At 39.1% G+C, this 23,675-nt stretch overlaps 1 protein-coding gene across 1 annotated transcript in view; it reads right to left on the reverse strand.

Moving 5' to 3' along the window:
- Positions 1-15,758, reverse strand: part of Tmem123 (transmembrane protein 123) — a 62,179-nt gene extending 46,421 nt beyond the window's left edge. The window contains exons 1-2 of the mRNA XM_005329122.3: positions 15,668-15,758; positions 1,376-1,999 (exon numbers count right to left, since the gene is read on the reverse strand). Of these exons, the coding sequence (XP_005329179.2) occupies positions 1,376-1,999; positions 15,668-15,758 (715 nt within the window). The remainder of the gene's footprint in view (positions 1-1,375; positions 2,000-15,667) is intronic.
- Between the last annotated feature and the right edge of the window lie 7,917 nt (positions 15,759-23,675).

Below are 23,675 nucleotides of genomic sequence, written 5' to 3' on the forward strand. Positions count from 1 at the left end.
CACTAACATCTAGTAATACATTAACAAAACTAAACCGTGTTAAAATAGGGGGAAAAGAAACCTGTTTTATGAGGGCAAAAGAAAGAAAAACAAGGACACTCCTAATTAATCAGTTCATTAGAGAAACAGTAAAAACATTTACTTTCACACACACAAACCGACGAATTCTAAAAAATGAAATCCATCTCCTTTATTAGTATAAAAGTAGCACCATGATAAACCACAAACATGATCTTACTGGTTTTCTTAAAAGATTTCAAAATTAGGTCTGGAAACTCAATTTGTCACAGGTACAACTAAGCAAGCAAACAAATTCAGCAAAACAAAAGTTATTTAATTCACCCAGACTATTCCAGCAAAACCAGGTGTTGTGCCATAACCAGTTGGCTATGCAAAATGACTTCCTTATCTCTTGCTTGATAAAACTTATCTAAGGTTAACTATATAGCGGCTGAACAGACTTTAAAACCATGAAATTTGGTTACTTAAGGCAATTTATCCTAGTTTATTTGATCAATACTCAGTGACTCAACTTCTATAACAGTTGACCAAGGAAAACAGAATTTACACAGCAAATCCCAGCTTCCTGGCCTTATCCAAAAAGTTCTTTTCAAAGACTCCAAAGGGCCAACGTCCTTAAAGGAAACAAAATCCCCTCCACAAAAAAAAAAAAAAAGTCAACGTTATTTTGTTATGTCCTTACTGACGACCTCGAGGGCTCCTTACCACCCTGCAGCTGTGATCTTAAACGCTGCGCAGCTGACGCGCGAGTTTATGGCATACACTACAAGCCTCACCTGCGCCAGGAAGGCAGGAAATGGGTATGCTTTTCAAAAACTCCCAACTAGCTACATTAGCCCTAAAGTCTAACTTTTAAATGTCCGGACCTTGAGACTGCAATCCATTTGGATATACTACACAAGAGGAGGATGAAACTCCGGGAAGGCACTGGAAAGGTTCCCCAAGTAGCTGGTAGACATGTTTCTGCAGGAATCGGTAGACATAGTTTTCAACCCACCCAATCTTGTTTACAAACAGAAGCCTCCAATTCTAACCCACATTAACTTCGGGGAAAGGCTATCAACACGAACTGGTGCCCTCCGTTTAAGGCCCGTCCTGGGGATAACTCAACAGGTTATAAGCACCCCTCCCGCCCTGCGACTGCCGCTCCCCAAACAGGAGAAAGGCCGGACAAAGTTCTGAGCAGGCGGCTCGAGGGCAAGCGGAAGACCTGCCCAAACCTCAGTTTCCCCCAGCCCGTCCGGTCTCCTCCCGGTCGGCCCGGAGCCTTCGACACGTACAACTTTGCCCAAGCGAGCCCAACTTGGAAACCCACGGCCAGCTGCGCGTTTCCTCCCGGGACCGGGTGACTTACCCGCCGGAGCAGAGCTGTTGGGGGCGGCCCCCGGCAGCGCCAGCACCTGCAGCACCCCCAGGAGAAGCGCGGCCCGAACACCTCGCGCGCCGAGTCCCATTGTTCCAAAGCAGGATGCGGCGGCCTCGTGGGTCCCAAACGTGCCGGGAGCCGAGGTAGCGGAGAAAGCGTTTCTTCTGCGCACCCGAGCCCGCCCCGCGTCCCCTTCCGCCGCGCACAACTCCACGGCCGCCTCCCGTACCCCAAATGACCAAATAGGGCGCCGGAGCCGGGCCTGAGGGGGCGTCGCGCGCTGCGCGGGGCGGGGCCCTGGGCGTGGCGAGTCTCCTCCCGCCTCCGGGCCGAACGCACGAGCTGTAGCTTTGCTCTTCTGCAGGGGCCGCGTGGTTCTGGGTGATCTCTGTTGCCGCTTCCTTTCTAGACGCTGAGCACCCCGGGCTGCGCTCGGCCTGGGAGGAAGGCTTTTGAAGAGTAGTTTTCTGGTGGGGACTCGGGTGCGTGCGGCTCTCAGTGACGGGGAAGTTGCAGGCGGGATGATAAAAGTAGGGTTAATGAGAGAAACCTGAGAGGATGGGACTCCTTCAGAAGAGTCCTGGGTGCCAGAGCCCCCTTGGGTGACCCAGCCTAAAGGGGGAAAGCGGATCGACAAATTCGTCGCTTAAGTTCAAACGTAGAATATCCAAGATCGACATGCCCCAGTTGTAGCCCATCTACTCCACCAAAGACACTTAGTGGAGTGGGTCGTGGGGCTCGCGGAGGAGTTGGCAACTGTTTACACTGAAGCACAGCCACCTAGGCCTGGGGCACTTGAGTCTAACCTAGCCCCTTTTCCTCTTGCCATCTGCTGTGTGGTTGTGATGAAATAGCTTGTTGACGGTTTTTTGTTGTTGTTGTTGTTGTTGGGTTTTTGTTTTTTTGTTTTTTGCTAAGTCCTTTAAGCCCTTGGAGCTATCATTTATCTTGACTCAGTGCTTCTGAAGTCTGCATTTTTGATTCTGCTCAGAACTCTGAAGTATCCTGTGGTTGATGTAGGAGAAGGATAAAGACTGAGTCCTGGTTTGGATGGGAACCCTCAAGTGAAGTGGAAGACAGAAGGATCCAGGGCATTTTAAAGCCCTCAGCGTTCTAAGTATTGCAGATATCTGGAACCTGACCCAGATTGTATGACATAAAGACTAAATTGCACTTAAGTTCCCACAACTTGATTATGGGAGATAGTACTTTCTTTTGGGGGGGAGGGTACCGAGGATTGAACTCAGGGGCACTCTACCATTAAGCCACACCCCCAGCCCTATTTTGTATTTCAGTTAGAGACAAGGTCTCACTTGAGATTCTTAGCGCTTCACTTCTGGTGAGGTTGGCTTTGAACTCGTGATCCTGCCTCAGCCTCAGAGCCGCTGGGATTACAGGTGTATGCCAATGTGCCCAGCGAGATAGTACTTTCTGTTCTCGGGCAAATCAGTATAGATGTGAATGATCATAAAGATTACCCAGGGCAATTTATTCTAAATTTACAAAGACTTCCATCTGTAGATTAAACCAGCTAACCTGCAAATACTTCCCAGTATCTTCCATGGCAAAAAGTAAGCACTGCACATTTAGGTGTTGGTTGCTTTATTTCACTGAGAAATCGAGGGGTTCAGTGGATATACATGGGATAAATAATTGGTGCTTCCAGATATGAACTGGAAAGTGTGTGATACAGCCTCAATGTTTATATTCCCCACTCCCTAAATTCAAATGTTGAAACTTAACCCTCACCGGGCTGGGGATGTGGCTACTTGAGCCACATCCCCAGCCGGGTCGCCTGGCATGCATGGGGCGCTGGGTTCGATCTTCAGCACCACATAAAAATAAAATAAAGATGTTGTGGCCACAGAAAACTGAAAAATAAATATAAAAATATAAAATATAAAATAAATATAAAAATATAAAATATAAAATATAAAAATATAAAATATAAAATATAAAATATAAAAATAAAATATAAAATATAAAATATAAAATATAAAAATATAAAAATAAATATAAAAATATAAAAAAAATAAATATTTAAAAAAATAAATATTTAAAAAAACTATCTCTCTCTCTCTCTCTCTCTCTCTCTCTCTCTCTCTCTCTCTCTAAAAGAAAAAAGAAAAAGAAACCTAACCCTCACAGTGGTGGTATTTTAAGAGATGGAGGTCTTTAGGAGGTGATTGGACTGTAAGGGCTCCACCATGGTGAGTGGGATTAATGTTCTTATGGGATATCAATTTATTATTATTTTTTTTGCCCCTTCTACCATAAGAGGACACAGTAAGAAGCAATCAAAGAAGCAGAGAGCCTTCACCAATCAGTTAATGTCTTGATCTTCGACTTTCCAGCCTCTAGAACTGTGACAAATTTCTGTTGTTCATAAATTACCTAATGTAAGTTATTTTCTTATAGCAGCAGAAATAGACAAAGACAATATAAAGATAAGATGTCAACTTGACAATATTTCCTGGGACTGACCTTGTAAGACACCTCAGATCTCTTGTCTGATTTTCACACCATGGTGTGAGTGTGCGTGCCCAGCAGCTTTGCTTTGATGACAGTCTATAATCTCACCAAACTACTCAAAATTTCCAAACATGCTAGAGTCTTCTACAGCTTTGTATCTATGCTCCTGTTCTTCCTGTGAAGGAAGTGTGAAAGTTGTGCAAATCAAAATGGAATCCCTTGTGTCAACCCCTTCAAAGGAAATAAATAAATAAATAAATAAACTGGGAAGTTAAAAAGAAAGGATTCTTACCAAAGATTTCCTGATAGTAACTATCCAAAAGGTGGCCAGAACCACATGCTTTCGCAGAGGCCACAACTTTATACAAATATACTTCTACGAGGACATCTGTCTAGCAACTTATCTCTTCAACCTTAAATGGATGCCACTCTTGTTATTAATCATTGTGGCCAATAATTATTGTTTCAAAATGTGTGATGTAATTCTTTTTATTTTTGTCCTTAAAAATTTCCCATTTCAACCTCTTGAATAGGCCTATAGTTCACTATGGCGCTTTTTGGTTTTTTTTTAGGTAGATGTTCCATTTGCACAAGATAACCTTCTGACCTTTTATCCTGTGGTTTTCATTCTTCTCTCAAGATCGCTTCACATTTTACACACATACACACACACACACACACACACACACACAATCTAGAAGATCTTAGTGATCTGATTCCTCTGCTCATATTTTGATCAGCTTGGTCTCCCCACTTCTGCATTTGTTCCCTAAAATCTGTTCTTCATAGATTAGCCAATATGATTATTTTAAAATATGTCAGTTCATGCTGTTCACCAGCTGCCTAACTGAATCCAAAATCATGGCCTGTGAGGCCTGACCTGACATGGTTCTTGGCTGCCTTTCCCACCTCATTTTCACTTTTTCTCCCTTCACTTACTCAGTTCTGTCTCTTTGCAATACTCAAAATTACCAAGGCAATTCCTATCCCAGAGCCTTTGCTATTGCTGCCTCATATCATCTAGGCCTCTGCTCATCTCTAATCTCAGAAAACCTTTCATGGATACCCTAGCTCACAGTTTTACTTGTCTTTGTAGCTAGATAGCACTATCCATCATGAGGCCCAATTATATGTTCACCATTTTTTCTTTCCTACAAGTATATAAGTTCCATGAGAACAAAAGACTTTGAATATATATATTCAAATCCAGCTCCTGTCATGTGTTGATACAGTTCGTGGGCACTTGTCAAATTTAGAATTGCACATCATCTTTTGGCTACCTTTCTTTTATTTAGAACTCAAATTCCTATCCTTCCTTGCAACTGGGTACAAGAATGTTACTTAGATTCTACCAGTCAGGCATATTCATGTGAAACTTAAAATTTGGGTATAAATAACCAGAAGAAACAGTCTCTGGGGCTTTCAGTTTCATTGGTATAAATCAAGCATAAGTAACTGGATTTGCTGATTTTCAGTGGCTGCAAAATTTTGTTTTTGATGCAGAAGTGGCATTAATTTAGAGCTGCAACAGAGATTCATTGAGCTAGTTCTGCCATGATTTTGTTTATTATTCCTGGAGGCTTAGCCTCATTTCTGAATCAGTTCCAACAATCCTGCATTAGAACCTGCTGCATTAGAAAAAATCAGCAGCTTTTGATTCCCACAATCAAGGATCCTTACTACATATGATTGTGAGTCTTTTTCCCCTTAGCAGGCTACAATCTCTGTGAGATTATTTACTAGACACTTTCTGGGTGTTTGTTGGGCTGACCTCACACAGTTTATAGTCTGGTGGCAAAATAAATACATAGACAAATATAGAAGAGCATGGTCAGTGCTATGATGTAATAAGAAGAAAGCTCATATTGTCCTCTCTGGAAACCTATTACATTTCCCTTCAAATAGAAGGCATTCAATTTATGGAATAAATTTTGGGTGGAGATAAAAAGCAGGAAAGCTCTGATACCCTTCCACTTCAACGGTGTTCTTTTTTTTTTTTTTGTCCGTTTTGTATTTCCTGTATGTCTGTGTCTTTGACTTAGAGTCACCTGAAGGTGGCTCCATTGGAACCATCATTTATTCAATCAGTCAATAATTAAAAATTATCTGAACACATGATATGTACCAGGCACTATGCTAGATGCTGCAAAACAACAATAAAGAATACAGATCTTCTGGCTCATTCAAGAGACCCCACTGAGTGGCTTAAAAGTGAATGAGTCTCTGCTCATGGACACAGAAGGTGAAACGGTGGTTGCCAAAGGGTTGGGTAGGGGAGAATGGAAGTTATTTAATATGTAGAGTTTTAATTTTGCAAAATAAAAATAATTATGGAGATGGCTGATGGTGATAATTATACAACAATGTAAATATACTTTACTCAACTGTACATTCAAAAATAGTTAAGATGGGAAATGTTATTATAACTATTTACCATAATTTAAAAAAATCTCCACAGTAAGTTTAGAAATATTGATAAAGGAGAAAGGTGAGTTGGTTTCCACATGGGAGTAACAGAAGCTGCTTTTGTTATACAAAAGATAATACAAAAGATTATCCAAAAGATAAATGACTTCATGTTTTCCTGGTGAAACTTGTTTAAAACCCACAGTAAATTTTTATTCACTGAAAAAGAAACAGGTGATAGATGAAGGTTCATCTGATTTGCTGTCTACAGACCTTCTATGAATAAATCAGACTTTTTGATAAATCAGTATTTTCATGAGGAAAGAATCAGAATCTGCCTGGCTTTGTGGTGGAGATAGCTGCAAATTAGGCACTGCTGTGGAAGGATTTAACAAAAGAGTGTAAATTGGCCTGTGTCCATTTCTCTGTTTCTGCCAATTTTCTGTCAACTTCCATTTTAGCAGATTGACAACACATTATAAACTATGATTAAGTCCTCACAATGAAAGCTGATTGGTGGGTTTCTTCCCCCTTCCAGTACCTTGCTTCCTTCCATCTGCATTCTAGACCCCTATATTTCTTGTGTTTTTCCTTACCTCTCCTTTTAGTTTTCCCTTCTTGCCTCTTTCTTCAAACTATAGCCAGAGTATGAATCTTGTTAATTAATCAAAAAGAATTTACTGGGTATCTATTCTGTGTAGGAGTCTAGATTGACACAAGAGTAAAGGTAGAAATAAAATGAGCAAAAGGCAAGTGAAGGTAAAAATAAGACAATAAGCAGAGAACAATGAAATCCTACACAATTAGATTTTCCTTTTGAAATAAGGAGATCAGAAAAGAAAGTTCTGGGTGGAGGACTAAAGTTTTAAAGGGCTGATTTCTCAAAAAGGAAGTGGGGAGCTGAGTTAGAATCCAAAGGATTTGCCTGGTTGGGAGGTGGTGGTGGTTCTAGGCAGGATTATGCCCTGCTATAAGGACAATAGGAAGAGAAGAGATCGGAGTTCACAGGTTTCAACTTGGGTGAGCATAAGGAAGCCTCATGGTCCTTCCCCTTGTTAATACCCCAGTTATTTATCTGCTCTTCCTTTGACTCCTTTTGTTTCTTCTGTACTGAAGGCAAAAGGGACTCAGCCTATTTTTCTTTCCTATTTAAAGTCACTGCCACCTATCCCGTCCTTTGGTGTTCTTATTTCTTCAGCCTACACATGGAGTTCATTGCAAGTTCTCAGCCTTTCTTCCTTGCTGCCTCTGAACATAAACACTTTGCATAACAAGGATTTCATTGCTACTCATGACAGAGAAGCTGGCAAAAGATAAAATAACTATTGTAGGGAAGTTTAAATTTAAAAAAAAAAAAAGAAAGAAAGTTGATATATTCTTAGTCCCAGCTCAGTATTTCCTGTCTCATCTGGAAAGTGGAGCAATAGGATTTACCATTCACTCAAAAAAGTTTGAGCAGCTGATTTATATTTTTTAAAAAAGATGGTACCAGTTGCTATAGAAAGGACCAAAGGTAGAAATAGGGAGAGCAGTGAGGAGGCTATTGTTTGGAGGCTTGAAGTAGAATAGAAGTAGTGAAAACAGAAGAAATTAATGTATTTGTGATGTGGATTGAGAGTAAAGTGAATTGGATATGGTGGTTGAGGGAAATTAAGACTGACTCCTTGTGGCTTGAGTGGCTGGTTGTTAGCTCGACATCCACATCCTAAAATATTCACACTTTAAATTTTGTCCTACTGTCTTCCTTTCTGAGAGCTTGTTTGGGGGTTCTAGCAGGGGAGAGCAGCTATTTGTATACCCTTGAACAAAGCACGGTCCTCCTCTAAACTGGAAACGTCGTCCTCTTATACAGAGTGCATTGCTTTAGGAGAGACACACATGAGTGGTGAGGGAGGAAGGGAACACCTGCCTTCCCAACCAGATCAGCCAAACCAACCCTGGTGATCAGTGTGGTGACAGATGTTGTAGCCATCCTCACATCAGTCCTGTCATTTCTAAATTTCCTATATCACCCTCCATCAGAAATGCATACAGAGGTAGGCAACCTCAAATAGTTTTCATGATCACATGTTGTTATGTACATGGGATCAAGAGGGAACTACACAAAAGACATTACCTAAGTCTACAATCGGATATCCAATACTGCACTTTGAGTACCACTGATCTGAAGGAAGAAACCAGACAATAGTTAAATAGACAAAACTGGGTTTGATGAGTCATATAGTGTTGGGAAATTAATCCAGCAAAAGGACCTTGTGTACCAATGAATACGATAGGAATAGGTAATGGGCCCCAATTAAGGTTTTTTTCCTTCGCATGTAAAGGCCACTCCATGAAAATAATCAGAAACATTCCAAACATTCTAGCCAAGCCTTTGTTTGAGCTTTGGGAAAATGGAAGTGGGGGCTGACGTGAATGGAGGTTACAGGAAAGTTCAAACCCAAAGGCTATAAAGATACAATTAATTAGAAGGTCACAGTCTGAACCAATAGCATTGATACTTTTCAAGTAACTGTTTAGCACAGATGCTGACAAAGTACTAACTTCGGTACTTTCCTAAGACCCGATTAGCATGGATATTGATCAAAGCCCCTACTCAGGATCTATGTAAACCCATAGACTACTACACTGAGGGGAACCCCTACTGGGTCTCCTCTCAAGCTGTGGAAATTCTATCTCTTTTCTTCTCACTTAAATAAATCTTACTCTATTGGAAACCGTGTGTGAACTGCATGTGAACTATTGCAATGTTCGAGCCATTAAGGCAGAGAAGCTGCTCTTCTGGGAACTCCTGGGTGAAATTCCCTGTTGCAGAAAGCCCAGATCATGCTGACACCCTGACCTAGTTCACAGCTCCACGTTCAAACACAGCCCCTGGAGGTAGGTGTGACCTGCCAAGCACAAACAACCTGTTTATCTCCACTGTCTCATCCTGTTCCCCCTGAAGAAGATCTCTATTGATCCCCTTTAGTCTGTACCGCTATAAATAAAGCAAGCTCTGGCTTTTTCTCTGTTACAAGTCAGACTTCTCTGGTCGGCTCAACCTGTCACTCACCTGCCTTAAAAATACAGAATTCTTGCCTTTTGTCTTTATTTCTTGATATGTTACTTTCATATCTTATTTTGTAGCCAGCCCATCCTTCAGATGGTTACCTACTCCCTGGCCCACTTGGGATGAAGTGAAAGGAGATTACTTCTTTCACTCTTCTGTTTTTGTGTCTGTGGATTTCCTTTTTGGAATTTGCAAGAACTTGGAAAGAAATTGGCAGTGAGCTGCTAGGGTCTGCCATTAAGTGCTGCAACATGCTGCTGGGTAGTAGCAGAGAAGAATCGGCTTTGTTGGTTGCAACCCTTGATCCTCAGAGTTTATGCCAGCAGGCTTCCCTTGCTATGATTAGCTGCTAATGCCAAAACAGGTTTTCTTGGCTACAGAGGTCTGCACTTTATTCAGACCCCACCTGCCGGCAGAAGCAGAGAATCAAGTTTCATCTCAAACTTGGGTTTCACCAATATAGAAGAGAGAGAACATAATTTAAGTTAGGTAAGCATTATTAGGTAACACAAATGTGATGACAAAGTCTGAAATTTTCATACAAATTTATAAAGAAAAATTGGAAACAACTATAAAACTTCTTTTAACTAAATTACAAGAGCTTGTACTTTGTGATTATTTCATACTTATAAGAGATTTTTGAGCAAATCAGAGAAAAGTGTTAAAGGGTCATTGTAAAATCAAAAGGTCAGGCCAATTTTATTAGGCCTATTATGTTCTCAAAGTGACACCTTAAAGAGAGGTAGGTGGGTGGATGGTGGTCTTCCTTTTGAAAGAAAAATTCATCATTTTACCCTTACAGTGACACGTTTTTCCAAAGATCTTTAATGTAATCAATCCCAAGGAAATAATATATGAGAATTCTATCATTAAGTGTAATGAGAATAAAAGGAATGATACTAAATCAGGAGCATCTATGGTCTCCTACCAACTCCTCTTTTGAGCCTTAACTCCTGTGTCTCCATCTAAGAGAAGGGCTGAGTGTGCTGTCACCCTTCCTGGGTGTTTATGTTGCAGAATCAAAGATGGAAGAGAAAAGGGCTGAGTTGAAAAAATAAAAACAAATGCCAAAATGATGCAAAGGGCGCTAATTAAGTAGCAGGAAGGTAGGGGTAGTAGAAGGTGAAGGAAAGAGGAAGAAAAGCAAAACCAAGACTCACAAGGAATCATTTTGAGAGAGAATTGTGGGTGGAAATGTCAAAATTGGGACTTTAAATCCACTGTGGACTTGAGACATACTGAAGCAAGAGAAATGGGGTCAGGGAGAAGAATCTGCACAAGGAGGTTTTAAGAAATATCACTACAGTTTACAAGTTGATTCCCCTTAACAGTCTTCAAACATGGAAGTAAGACTCAAATGGCTTTTAAATTTTTTATTTTTTAAAACCATGGTACTAGTCATTGAACCCAGGGTCTTGCACATATTAAGCAAGTACTCTACTGCTGAGCTATACTCTCCATCCCTAAGTACCTTTGATGAGTGAACCAAATATCCTGGAAGGTGAAACCCTGCCAAGATGGGGACCCCCATGGAGACTCTGAGATGTGTTTTAAAATAATATGAAGTTGGTAAAAAAAATTACTCAAAAGTTCTTTACTGAGCACTTACTGTGTTTGTAGCATTGTATAAAGCATGAAAGAAGAAATAAAATAGTTTAATGTATGGCCATGTCCTTGCCACTCTCATATTTAGATAAATGATACATTTCCATGCAGACAGGTATAATAATATACTCTCAAAATAGATGCCACAAGATGATGAGGGCTGTAAATTGGCAAGAAGGAGCACTAATTAAATGTATTTGGGTACTTTCCTAGACTTTAATATACACATGTCTTTAGTTCATTTTTTAACTCGACCTGAAAATTGAAATAATTTTCTTAAGTTTTAATATTCTATAATTCTATTCATTTGTTCTACACAAAACCATCAACGCCTCCTCCACCTGGAAAAAAAAAAGACTGGAAAAAGTCATTTATCTGGTTGATTTTTTCCTCCTTTCCCATTATTCTGAATTTTTTAATTTCTCTAAAATGACTATGTATTTTTAAAAAATTTTATGTACTTTTTGTACTGGAGATCGAACCCAGGGGTGCGTATAGCTGAACTACATCCCCAGCATTGTTTATTTGCTTATTTTTGAGATAGGGTCTTGCTAAATTGTTTAGGGCCTTGCTAAGTTGCTGTGGTTGGCCTCAAACTTGCAAACCTCCTACATCAGCCTTCTGAGTTGATGGGATTACAGGCAGATGCCTCTATACTCAGCTATGTATTGCATTTCAATGAATTCTTTCAGAAAGCTCTATTTTGGAATTGTATGTCAAATGACAAGAACAACAACACCAACAATAATAAAAGTTTTCATGACTATTCTACAATTAAATATTAGGTTGAATATAATATTTAATTTTCTTTTAAAATTCTGGCCTGATCGGGGGAAAAAACCAAAAAGAAATAAAATGTCCTCCATGATGGAGAAAAAAATCTGAATTTATTCACTATTCAATTCAAATACAGATGTGAGATATGTTTTGTTTGTTCACAGTCTTTACCAACATGGCATTTAGAATTTAAAAATAAAATTTTTTATTAGTTGCTAAGATTGAAGATGGGACTACTGATATAAAAATTCTGATTTCTATTTCTTTTGAAACATTGAAAGATCTGGTCATACCTGACCTATCTTGTCAGATGGAGTTGTGGAATATCGTTGCTTTCTTTACGTAGTACATGAATGCTCCCAACAATCCCTCTGGCTCTTATGGTTTTATTCCCAATTGGCCTCATTAAGTTCTGATACTTGCATTTGAATTTGTGGCCCCTAGCATAGAATACGGATCTGGTGAATTGTTTCTGAGAGTCTTGTTCCTGGGTTGTCATTTTTTTTTTTTTGTTTTAAGTGTTTTAAAGATTTTTTTTCTTTTAGCTCCTTTCTTACCTCATCTACAATATGTCACTATTCCATGCTACTACATAAGGTTTCAGAGTTCTGTAACTAACACACATATGAGTGAATATTTTTGTGGCACAGAGTTCCAAGGAATCCTGAAGAGATTTTGTGCATGAATTTTCTGAAGTTGAATTAGTTTCCTAGAATATTGAAATGTTTTATAACTTTTAAGACCTCTACTAATTTTATTTATTTAATTTTTATTTTAAAAAAAGTCAAAGTATTACATCAGTGTTGAAAACATTTAAACAAACCAGATGTGGTGCTGGGAGATTGAAAAATTCGAGGTCAGCCTGGTGGCTTTGTGAGATACTGTATCAAAATAAAAAGGGCTGGGGATGTACTTCAGTGGCAAAGCACCTCTGGGTTCAATCCCTATTACCACCACCACCATCAACAAACCCATCACACATACATAGATACACAGATATACATGATACATAGATATACATGAAGTAAATAGGACAAATGTTTTTCCTATTTTGTCTCCCAGGTGTAATCACAGTTAGAACTTGGTATTTTTCTTTGCAGACCTTTGTTTTGTTTGTATGTTTTAGTTTTGTTTTTGCACTGTTATATAAAAATTTGGGAGCTGGGAGTGAAGCCCAGTGTTAGAGCATGTACTTAGCATGCTTGAGGCCCTGAGTTCAATTCCCCACCCCCTAAAAAAGATTATATATTTATATGAATATAGAGGGATAGATTATATTTGTTTTTCCCCAATAAGGGGATAATACTACATCTAATGCCTTGCAAACTTTTAATTTGGCAATGTCATAACCATTTTTCCGTGTAAGTATAAATAGATTCGCTTTGTTATGATGCCTACATAGCCTACTTTATTTACACGTCTTGCTTTTGACAGATATTTAGATTGTTTCTGATTTCTACCAATATAAATTCAATGGCACTGTGGACATCCATAGGTCAGTATCTTGGCAATGAGTAAATAGTAGTTCCAAAGGGGAGATTCCTAGAAATGGGATTATTTACTTAAAGAATGTGTGTTGTAAAATTTTGACATGAATTGGAAAGTGCCCTTTAAAATTTATGTTCCCATTCTTGCTGACACTGAACATTATCTGTCTCTTTCGTTTTTGCCAAAGTGGTAGGCAAATGACAATGTCTCATTTTGCTTAATTGGCATTTCTCTATTATTAACTGAGATGGCACATCTTTGCCGATATTTATTAGCCATTTGTATTTACTCTTCTGGGAGTTAGATATCTTTAGTTGCTTAACTTTTATATTGAGTTTGGACATGGAAATATGGACTCAGTAAATTTCTGTGTGTCCTTCTATATACCAAGGAAGGTTTTAAAACCTTCTTTCCCAGTCAGTGTGTTTCCTCCTAGTATGTAAGTTTCCTTTGTTGTGGCTTGTACATATCTGTGTCAACCATCAGACTAGCAACATTTGTTCTTTGCCAAGAACAATTAGTTGGGGCAGTGTATAATTTAAAAAGATGCTGAGGTCACTTATTCTCTTTTAAAGATCACAATCTAATGAGGCAGAGAGGAGTAATAGATGGGAATTACACATGGGAACCAGTTATAGCAACAACAGTGCAATGCACTTGCCTTTGAGCAATGTCTTATAATTTAAATTCTTTTAAGAAAGAAGAAAGGTACACAAATAACTAATATTATTATGTAAAAAGGGTAGCTACCATAACATTGGAACAGGGTTTTGAGGGGAAGTAGAAATAAATTGAGTGTGTGGGGACTTGATTGTAGAACTGGAGAAAACTCTAAGAAAGACAACAGAGAGATGAAGGAGGAGAGAAAAAATGTTTTTTTTTTTTTTTAGTGGGTGGAAGAAAACAATGTGAAGAGACTAAACAAAAGGGCTAGAGTCTATCTTGGAAAGAAAGCCAGTTCCTATCAGATTGTGCACAATATTCAGAATGCTTGAGAAGTGACCACAGGAGGAAATAATCCCCTATTAACCTCTTCTTCTGAACACCATACTCCTATCCTATTAAGTCAATCTTAAAGTTATGTCCTCATTTTTCTTATATCAGCGTATCATTATTGGCTTATATTGAGTTTGAGATGAACTTACTTCCATCTTCTGGTATTTTCCTGTAGACTTTTGTGACCCACAGAAGAAATGTCCAATGACCAGTGCTGGCTTCATTAAAGAAGGTTGGAAGCGTGAGCAAAACGTTAGGGAGTTTTAAATTAAAGAGACAAGACTCTAATTACCTTTAAAACCAGCTCCAGGACAGCTTCTCCTAGCTCCAGCCTCCAGTCACCTAATGAAGTAGGAAGGTTTACTGAAGAGGAGAGAGAGAGAGAGAGAGAAAGAAAACACGCCAGGGAGTGGACTTTTATTGGGGAAAAAAAAAATTCTGGGGAAAATCCCATCCAATGAAGATTAAGGGGGGCAGCATCCCAAGGTCAGAGGTGACGATTGGGTCTTCAGGGCAGTGGCCTCTGCATGGACAAGCCCTTGGACCTGGAGAAGGGTGGGGAAAGCTCTGACACATCTGTGTCTAAGCGCTTCTCACCCAGCCAGGGAGGTAACTCAAATCCCGTGGAAGGATGGCCTCCCACAGAATACACTATACCTGAACCATTCTGCCTGATTTTCAGTCACAGGGACATCCATTAACTCACTGATTTCTTTATTTCCATTTGTTATAAAATCCCACAATATGCATCAGGGTTGTGCTGGGTGGAGAGGAGACAAAGATGAACATGACGATTTTCCTTCTTTTGGAACTTATTTATCAAAGACCAGGAAAAGTAAGCTACTCATATATTCAGCTAGAATACATGAGTACCCTATGCTCAGGGGTAAAATGTCTGTATTTGAATCTGGTTAGCAACTCTCAATTTCCACTCTTGTTAATGAAAATTGTCATGCAAAGATGCTCTACAAATGGCCTGAGTCTTGTGAGACAGAACACTGTACACACCACGTCAGGCAAACATTTATCACTCACGGATAGGCTATAAGGATAAACAAGCTTAGAGCTGGGCACAGTAGTGCATGCCTGTAATCCCAGTGACTTGGGAGGTTTAAACAGGGGATCACAAGTTCAAGGTCAGCCTCAGCAATTTAGTGAGGCCCTAAGTAACTGAGTGAGAAACCTGTCTCAAAATAAAAAAGATTTAGAAAAAGAGGAGGGGTTGTTTGAGGATCTAGCTCAGTGGTAAAAACACCTCTGGGTTCAATCCCCAGTATATAAATAAACAAACCAACAACAAATAAATGCCTGGGATCTATGGCAAACTAGTCTCCAGAGACTCAAGAAAGCTGTCCAGGATGGTGGAGCCTCATCTGTGCATACCCAACAACCTACCACAGCTAGGGGCCCTTGGCTTGCTGAGCTTCAGTGTAGAAGAACATGATGTTCTATGAGGAGGAGGACATGGCAAGGTTGTTCCAGACCTTCCTCTTCATCGCAGGATGTCACATTCTCAGTACATTTCATGAGAGAACTGAATTGACTGAGGTCATCCAGGGGCTTGTCTTCCTGCATCGCATCTCTGGGAGGGCCTGCCAGGTAGCCTGCCAGTTCCTGAGACCCAGGGACTACTGAGCTGAGCCAAGTATGGGCAGTGGTGTTCACATTTTTATCAGGGCAGCCTTGGTTTTTATTTATATTATATTTGGTACTTGTTCACAAAGCTGAGCATACTTCAGCAGGAGGAGGAAGTTTTACTGAGGCAGAAAAAAAAATGTTTTTTTTTTTCTTGCTAAACCAGTTAGGTCACATGACCTTCTGGACTATTAAATGAAAGGTGGAAAGGTTCTAATGATGATGCCATTATAATTTAATCTAGTTGAACAACTGTTAATTGTTTGAAGGTTCCTATTGTTTAAGTTTTGCTTTGCTTTGCGTCTTGTTTTATTGTTTCCTATAAATTGTAAATATAATATTAATAAATTGACCTAGGTGAGAATCCTTGTTAACTAGATAGATTTCAATGTAGATAAGACAATTTATATTTCCCCCACATGGATGAACTCAGTTAATTTGTAAAACACCAATTAAAAAGTCTGACTTCAGGATTAAGAAAACACTGTAGTACAGTGAATGGACACTGTTGCTAAGCTTCTGGTCTCATTTCTACCACTTCTAATTGTGGAGCACAACCCACCATTTATGAGCTCCAATTTCCTCTTAGGTAACACAGGGAGATTTCATTTAACAAGGGAATCTTTAATGTCCCATGCAACTGTCTGAAACAACAAGAGCAACTGTCCAAAACACCAGTGGCAAACCCAAGAATTAGAGGGACACATCTGTGTGCTGAGTCCAGAGATGCATGGCTGTACTTCCTACTTAAACAAAGTCACTGTGCCACCTGCCAGTGTGACTCAGCCTGTCTCTTCCTCTATTCACAAGGCTTCTTGGAATCTCTGTTTCTTCAACAGGACAACAAGGGTATTATAGTTCCTTTGTCATTAGGAATATCAGAAAGCAGAAATAAGGTAATTCATAGAAGATCCTATCTGTTGTGTCAGGCATTGTAAGTATTCATTAAATATTAGTTTTTCCTTTAAATAAACAGGAGTCACTTGAGTTTTTCACCAGCCTAAGATCTCCTTCTTTCAGTTAATGATCAATCCTCTGTTCTTTCCCAGATCCATTCTCACCTAGCACATCAATGCCCTGGGTTCGATCCTCAGCACCACACAAAAATAAATAAATAAAATAAAGGTATAAAAATTTTTTAAAAAATTGGAAGTGGTGAAATTTCATATAATGATAAATAGAGCGACTAGCCATAGACTTGCGTTCCTGGCAGTGCAGCTGATATCTTAGCTGACGCACAGGGAAAATACAAAATGCTGAGTAAAGTATAAAAGGACATTTAGAAGGGCAAGACTTCAGCAAAGTTGATGAGGAAGTTAGCATTTTTTTTTTCTTTTTTTTTTTTTGGAAGTTAGCATTTTTCAGAGTCTAAAAAGCAAGTGAAAGGAGAAACACAAAAAGGTCAGTAATTTGATTTTTCACTATCAGGAACATTTGTCAAATCAAGTCCTTGAGGGGTCCAGGTGACTGGATGACAAGGCTCACCAAAGATAAGGCGTCAAATAGCAGATTCCTATCGAGTCTGGAAGAACCCAAGGCTGGAAATATTGGTGTCCTCTTAGAATTTTTCCCTCTCCCTTTTCTTCCAGAATCAAATTATTAACGTCTAATCCATTCTATATCTCAACCAATGGTCCTCATCTTCAACTATTTACTTTGCATTTAGTAAACAGGAGTCACTTGAGTTTTTCACCAGCCCAAGATCTCCTCCTTCCAGTCAGTGATCCTCTGTTCTTCTCCAGATCTATCTTCTGGGTGTATTTACTTCTCTTCTGTTGCCCTGGCCATCCATGTACTCTGCACTCTGCCATCTTGTCCAGGCTCTTCCTGTGTCCATGGCTTTGCTCCTGCTGTGCATCTGACCCCTACCTGTGATGATCGTACTACTTCTGTCCTTCAAGTTAGCTCAAATGTTACCTTTTTTGTAATATCTTCTCTGACTTAATTTATTCATACTTCACTTATTAAGCATCTCCATTCCAGGCACTGTGCTAGTGGAAAAAAATGGTAAGATGAGGTTTCTCATAGTGGTAACTGACAAACTCTTCTTTCTCTTCCAATGGAAGAGAAAGGAAACTAACATATTCTGAGCATTAAACCCACTATCCATTAACTAAGAGCTTTAGGGTAGTTTGATTGAATTCTCCTAACTTATTCTTTTATATGTCATTTTATTAATAAATATTTATTAAATGCCTAATTTGTGATAAATGTTTAAATGTTAGGGACATAATAAAAAAGAAGCACTTCCCAAAGCTTATAGTTTATCTCTAGGAGAGGAGTGATTTCATCCTCTACTTCCAAATAAGACATATGAGACTCAGAGAGACTGAGTAACTAAGGGTCACACCATTATTAAGTAGAAAAGCTATATTTGTTTCAGTCACTAATCCTTGCCATTTTTACCCATTAGACTACTTATTTAAGATTTGCATCAGTGAAGACTGTTGGGTTGCAAGTAACAGAAAAGGCACCCAACTGTGACCACTGAAGGAAGCATGAACGATGCCAACAACATACCAAGTGCTTGATAAATATTAGCTGAAGAACAACCATAGTAATTGTCTAGTACAGCACCTTTGCATCAGTATTTACTAAAGAAATTATACTCAGATTTTCAAACGTTATATTGATCAGGTTTATTCTGCCATGGAGGCTTCTCAAAAATCAATTAGGGAATTTGTCCTGTTTTATTCTTTTCTAAATAACTATATACATATATACTGTGTGGAATACACACATATACACACAGACAGACACACACTTTGACAAATAAACCAAATCCATAAGTTATAAACATTAGATCTTGTATTTTTTTGTGAAGTAGATTTTGAGGTAGGATGCTAATGTTTATTTAAAATTTCTTCATAGGTATTAAAGAGTGTTCAGATTTGCACAATTGATAGCATATAGTTGGTGCTCAAAATATGTTAGTTTCCCCTCTCTTCAACTGGAAAACAGAGGATACTGTAACTTTGAAGATACTGGAGGAAGAGCGTAGCATACTTGAGGCAAAATTTTAAGACTATTAATATGACAGAATTATTGAAAAAAAAAGCATTAGAGAAATTCTTTTAGAAAATTTCTCAAACTGTGATAAAAAACCAGTTCCCTTCTCCCTTCCTCCCTCCTTTTCTTTGCTATTGTGGGTCATTTGTAAAACATAATTACACATTACTAGAAAAGTGAAATTTAAACAACTGGTATACAAAACAAAAGCCCAGGGTTCTATCTAGATTCAACAGACCTAAAATTGCTGTCACATTGCTGTAAACTTTTCTAAACAGTTCCTAATTTCTGCACTTCCTTTGAACTGGGAACAAACTGTTCATCAAGGGTACTGTGTGCTGTAGGTACTGGGAGGTGGTGCAAAAACCCTTCTGTCAATGCCCTCCAGTTGGAGACGCCAGGACACCACTTGTTGTTGAACAAGTTGGGTGTAGAGCAACGGTGACTCCACCTGAGACATCTTAGTAGGAGTGAATTAGAAAGGACTCACTTTAGATTTCAGTTTGTATTGTGTAATATCAAGAAGTGGGGCATTGTCCAGTATGGGATGGTTTCAGGAAGTGGGTGCAATTCTGTGATTGGGTCTTTTAAAATAATCTTATTGAAAAAGGGCAGGAATAACCAAGATCTAAATTTTAATTGACAAAAAGGCAGCAGCCACTCCTGTTAGCTACGATGGGGGATGTTTGGGTTCCTTTTGTGGATTTAATGTGTTCATGTCTTTGCCTGTGTTCAGGTGTGATTATGGAGTGGTCTTGTTTTTGTCATGATCATGAATTGTCCTATCTGATGTTGATGTTCTGTGAAATCATGTTTTACATCAAAGCCTAACTCTGAATGCAAGCCAGATCCCAGATATCAGGGGTTGCCTTGCTTAGTTTGACAGGGTAAGGATAAAATCTTTCGAAAGGTAAGGAACATGAATTGGCCAGTTGCTAGAATGAATCATCAGGGATCCTCAACTGTGACATGCATCAGAATCACCTGGCAGGCTTGCCAACAAAACCCAGGGCGCTGGCCCTCTGACCCAGAGATTTCTGACTCAGTGTGTGGGTGGGGGTAGGGCTTGAAAATGTGCATTTCTAACCAGTTCCCAGGTATTGCTCATGTGGCCAGACTGCACTTGGAAAACCAATGATCCCAGGCTTGGTGGCTTATGCCATTCCAGCTACTCAGAGGAGGATTGAAAGTTCCAGGCTAGTCTCAGCAAATACTTGGTGAGACACTGACCCAAAATTAAAAAAAAAAAGAAAGAAAAGGGACTGGGGATGTAGCCCAGAGGTAGAGTGCTCACCAAGATGTGTAAAGCTTTGGGTTACATCCTTGATACTGCAAAATAGAAGAAGGAGGAGAAGGAGAAAAGAAAGAAAACCACTCAAGTACATGGAAGTATCAAAGGCAGGGGTGATCACAGGAAAAGAGGCAGCCTAATGAAGTTAGAGGCAATTCCCAAGATAAAAATCTAGAACCTTCTCCTGGTAATAATCGCATGTCCTGATGCATTCTAATACTGTGCTACTGTGCATTTTCCTATCTTAAATTGCCAGTTGTTAAGGGGGAAGATCATTTAGGAAGAGTCTTCTCAAAATATTGTGGGTAAATTGTTGATGCTGAAGTTCATCATTCACGTAAAAGTAAAGTGCTTGTTGTTAATTTTCTAGGAAATTCTCAGCTGCAAATAGTCAAAATCATTTTAGGAAAATGGGTTAGAAAACAAGTTCTTCCAATGGATTGTTTGCAACTTGGCTTACTTGCAAATAGATGCTATACCTATAAAGGTAAAAGAGCCCTTACAACCTCCCTCTGAACTTTTGTTTGTTTGTTTTAAAGCAGTACTGGGGGTTGAACCCAGGGGTACTTTCTACCACTAGGCCACTTTCCCTGCCATTTAATTAATTAATTTGTTTGTTTATTTTCCCCTGCCATTTAAAAAAAATATTTTGAGACAGGGTCTGGCCATGTTGCTAAGGCTAATGTGGAACTTGTGATCTTCCTGCTTCAGTCTCCCTGTGGCTGGGATTATAGGCCCAGCTTCTCTTAGCTATTCTACTTCCCCAATGTTAAGAGAATTCTTTAAAAGCAATGTAATAGCTCATTCTCTTGAAGTATCTATTGTGTCATTACTAAAAATTTGATATTTTAAATTAATTTTTTAGTTTACTTTTCTGGGTCAGAACGGGTAATCCTTACTTTTGAAAAATATGTTTAAATTTTACTTTCCTCAGTTTTGCCTGTGTGTCAGATAAAAGGAATGTTAACACCCATTGGGTTAGCTGAATTGCCTCTGACTTATAATTTATATTCAGATGTATCATTCTTTCTCTTAAAAAATTAAGTATCTTACCAGTCTGTATAAGAACATATTAATGGACTGGTGTTGTAGCTTAGTGGCAGAGCACTTACCTAGCAAGTGGGAGGCACTGGGTTTCATCCTTAGCACCACATAAAAAATAATAATAATAAACAAATAAAATAAAGACATGTTCTTCACCTATAGCTACCCAAAAATTTTTTTAAAAGAACATATTAATATGGTTTCCTGCAGCATTTAAAACAAGCTATAAATTGCTTTATTAAAACTTTAAAAAGGAACCACTAATCTGGTAATTCATGAAAAAAAGTTCAAATGACTAAAAATTATTGCCATAGAAGTAGGATTCTGGGTCCTCTTTCTAAAACAAGTTCATCATCTGTACAGAGAATAGTCTTTGGTGGGGAGCTAGATCTTACAAATCTAATAGAGTTGTTTTAGTTTTATATCATAATAAAAATTCCAATAAGATGATTCATTTGGGTTCTAGGTATGGACTCACCATTGTGTAGCTATTGGATCAAGAGCAGATGTTACTCTGATGAGTAATTCAACTTTTTGTGAAATGAGAGGCTTAGACTAGATAACATTTAGGGATTCTCTAGCTCTTTTTTTTTTCCTCTTTAGTTGTCAATAGACCTTTATTTTATTTACTCATATGTGGTGCTGAGAATTGAACCTAGGGTCTTACACATATAGGCAAGTGATCTACTACTGAGCCACAACCCCAGCCCATCCCTGAGCTCTTAAATGTCTAAGCTCTTATACCAGGGCTGTCTGTTTCAATTATTATGTTGTATTTCTATGTTTTATAGCTCTTATTTTTCAATCAAAAGGCTATTGACAGGGGCTGGGGCTGGGGCTAGGGCTGGGGTAGAATACTTGTCTGGCATGTGTGAGGCACTGGGTTCCACATAGAAATAAATAAAATAAAGGTCTAACAACAACTAAAAATATATTTTTAAAAAAGATTATTGATAAAGGGCATGTATAGAGATGGTAAAAAGTTTGCTGGGAACATGGGAAATATGGGATCTCTCTAAATAATGTGTGGAACCTATCATGTAAACAAAGCAAATATGTATTCCAAGATGAATGGGTAGAAATTGCAAGGAGACACATTTCGGTTCAATGCCAAGAAATACTTTTCACTTATTCAGTCAAACATTACCAAATATTTATTTAGCACCTACTGTATACTAGGCACTGATCTAGGTTCTGAGGATCTACCTTTACTTCTTATTGGTATTATTGACTATCAGGCAGATGTCCCACATCTGTAAAAGATAAATGGATATAAAACTGTGCTAAACAATTATCCTGTGAGTTATACATTGAGTCAAATAAAGTTCCTGTGGTTTCCTTTCTTTTCACCCATCACTTGCACTTATCTCCCATCACATGGGACATATATTCAGATGGAGGTTAGCCAAGGAACTATTTTATAATTAGTTCTATCCTAGTATCTACACAATTTCTGAACAAATTATTTCTCAGCACACCTTTTGCAAGTCTCACAGAGTTCCGGAGGAAAGCAACATACCTCAGGAAATCCTCTAAGGCTTGTACCTAGATGGATTTCACAGATTTACCTGCTGTTAAGGTCTGTAGACAAGTCAAAATAACACGTGGCTATTGACATTTAACATAATAACATTTTGCCAGGGGAACGTTAGAGTTCATAAACAAGTCTGGATGGTGCCTGGCAAAATGCCAGAGGCAGTGGTTTGAGAAGTAACAAAAGTGAGCTATTAAGTGTGGAGATTCCTTATTGGTTGACTGATGTATCTAGTTTATGCTAATTAAGATAAGCTGTGTGGAATGTATAAATAGCTCTGTTGTCCTACAATAAACGGCTCCTATTCCTGCTGTATCAATCTACACAAGTTATTCGTCACCCCACCCCCCTTATTCTGCTGCAGCCGGACACCGTCAGATGGTGGCCCGTTACGAGGAGCCCCGGGACACTCGGGGGTAAGTGATGAAAAAAAGCTGCCCGTCCATAGATAGGACAGGAGCAATCTGCTCGTCCCTAGACAGATAGGGCGAGAGGAAAAATGGCCATTTCGAGAAAATGGAGAAGATTGATACAGTATGTTTGTGTCTTGTTTTGTCTCAGTGTATTGTATTGTCTTTATGATGAAAATATGGAAGGGGTGAGAAGTAAATTGATAAGGGAAAGAGGCACCCCAGTGGAACCAAGAATAATTAGGGCATGTGTTGATAAAAGCCCTGGAACTCTAGTCAGAAAGAAAAAGAAAGTTCAGAAGAAGGATTATCAGAAAAAAAGTTGCAGCAAAAGGCTATTACTGAATACTTTTCATTACCGGAGGATGCATAAATTGGAGCGGCAGCTGCCAGGAGCGCGAGCCGGTCATGGCACAGCAAGGGCTTTCCAAGCAGCAGCAGCCGGCTCTTCCCCGGGGGAGCGGAACGCCATTGCAAGAGCCCAAATCTAGACCTGACCTGGAGGCACAGTCTCCCAGGCTCTTGCTCCTTGTGCCCGGAAGCAGTTTGAGTCCAGCTCTGGATTCACT

The sequence above is a fragment of the Ictidomys tridecemlineatus genome, chromosome 4, assembly GCF_052094955.1.
Source record: "Ictidomys tridecemlineatus isolate mIctTri1 chromosome 4, mIctTri1.hap1, whole genome shotgun sequence".
Classification (NCBI taxonomy): Eukaryota; Metazoa; Chordata; class Mammalia; order Rodentia; family Sciuridae; genus Ictidomys; species Ictidomys tridecemlineatus.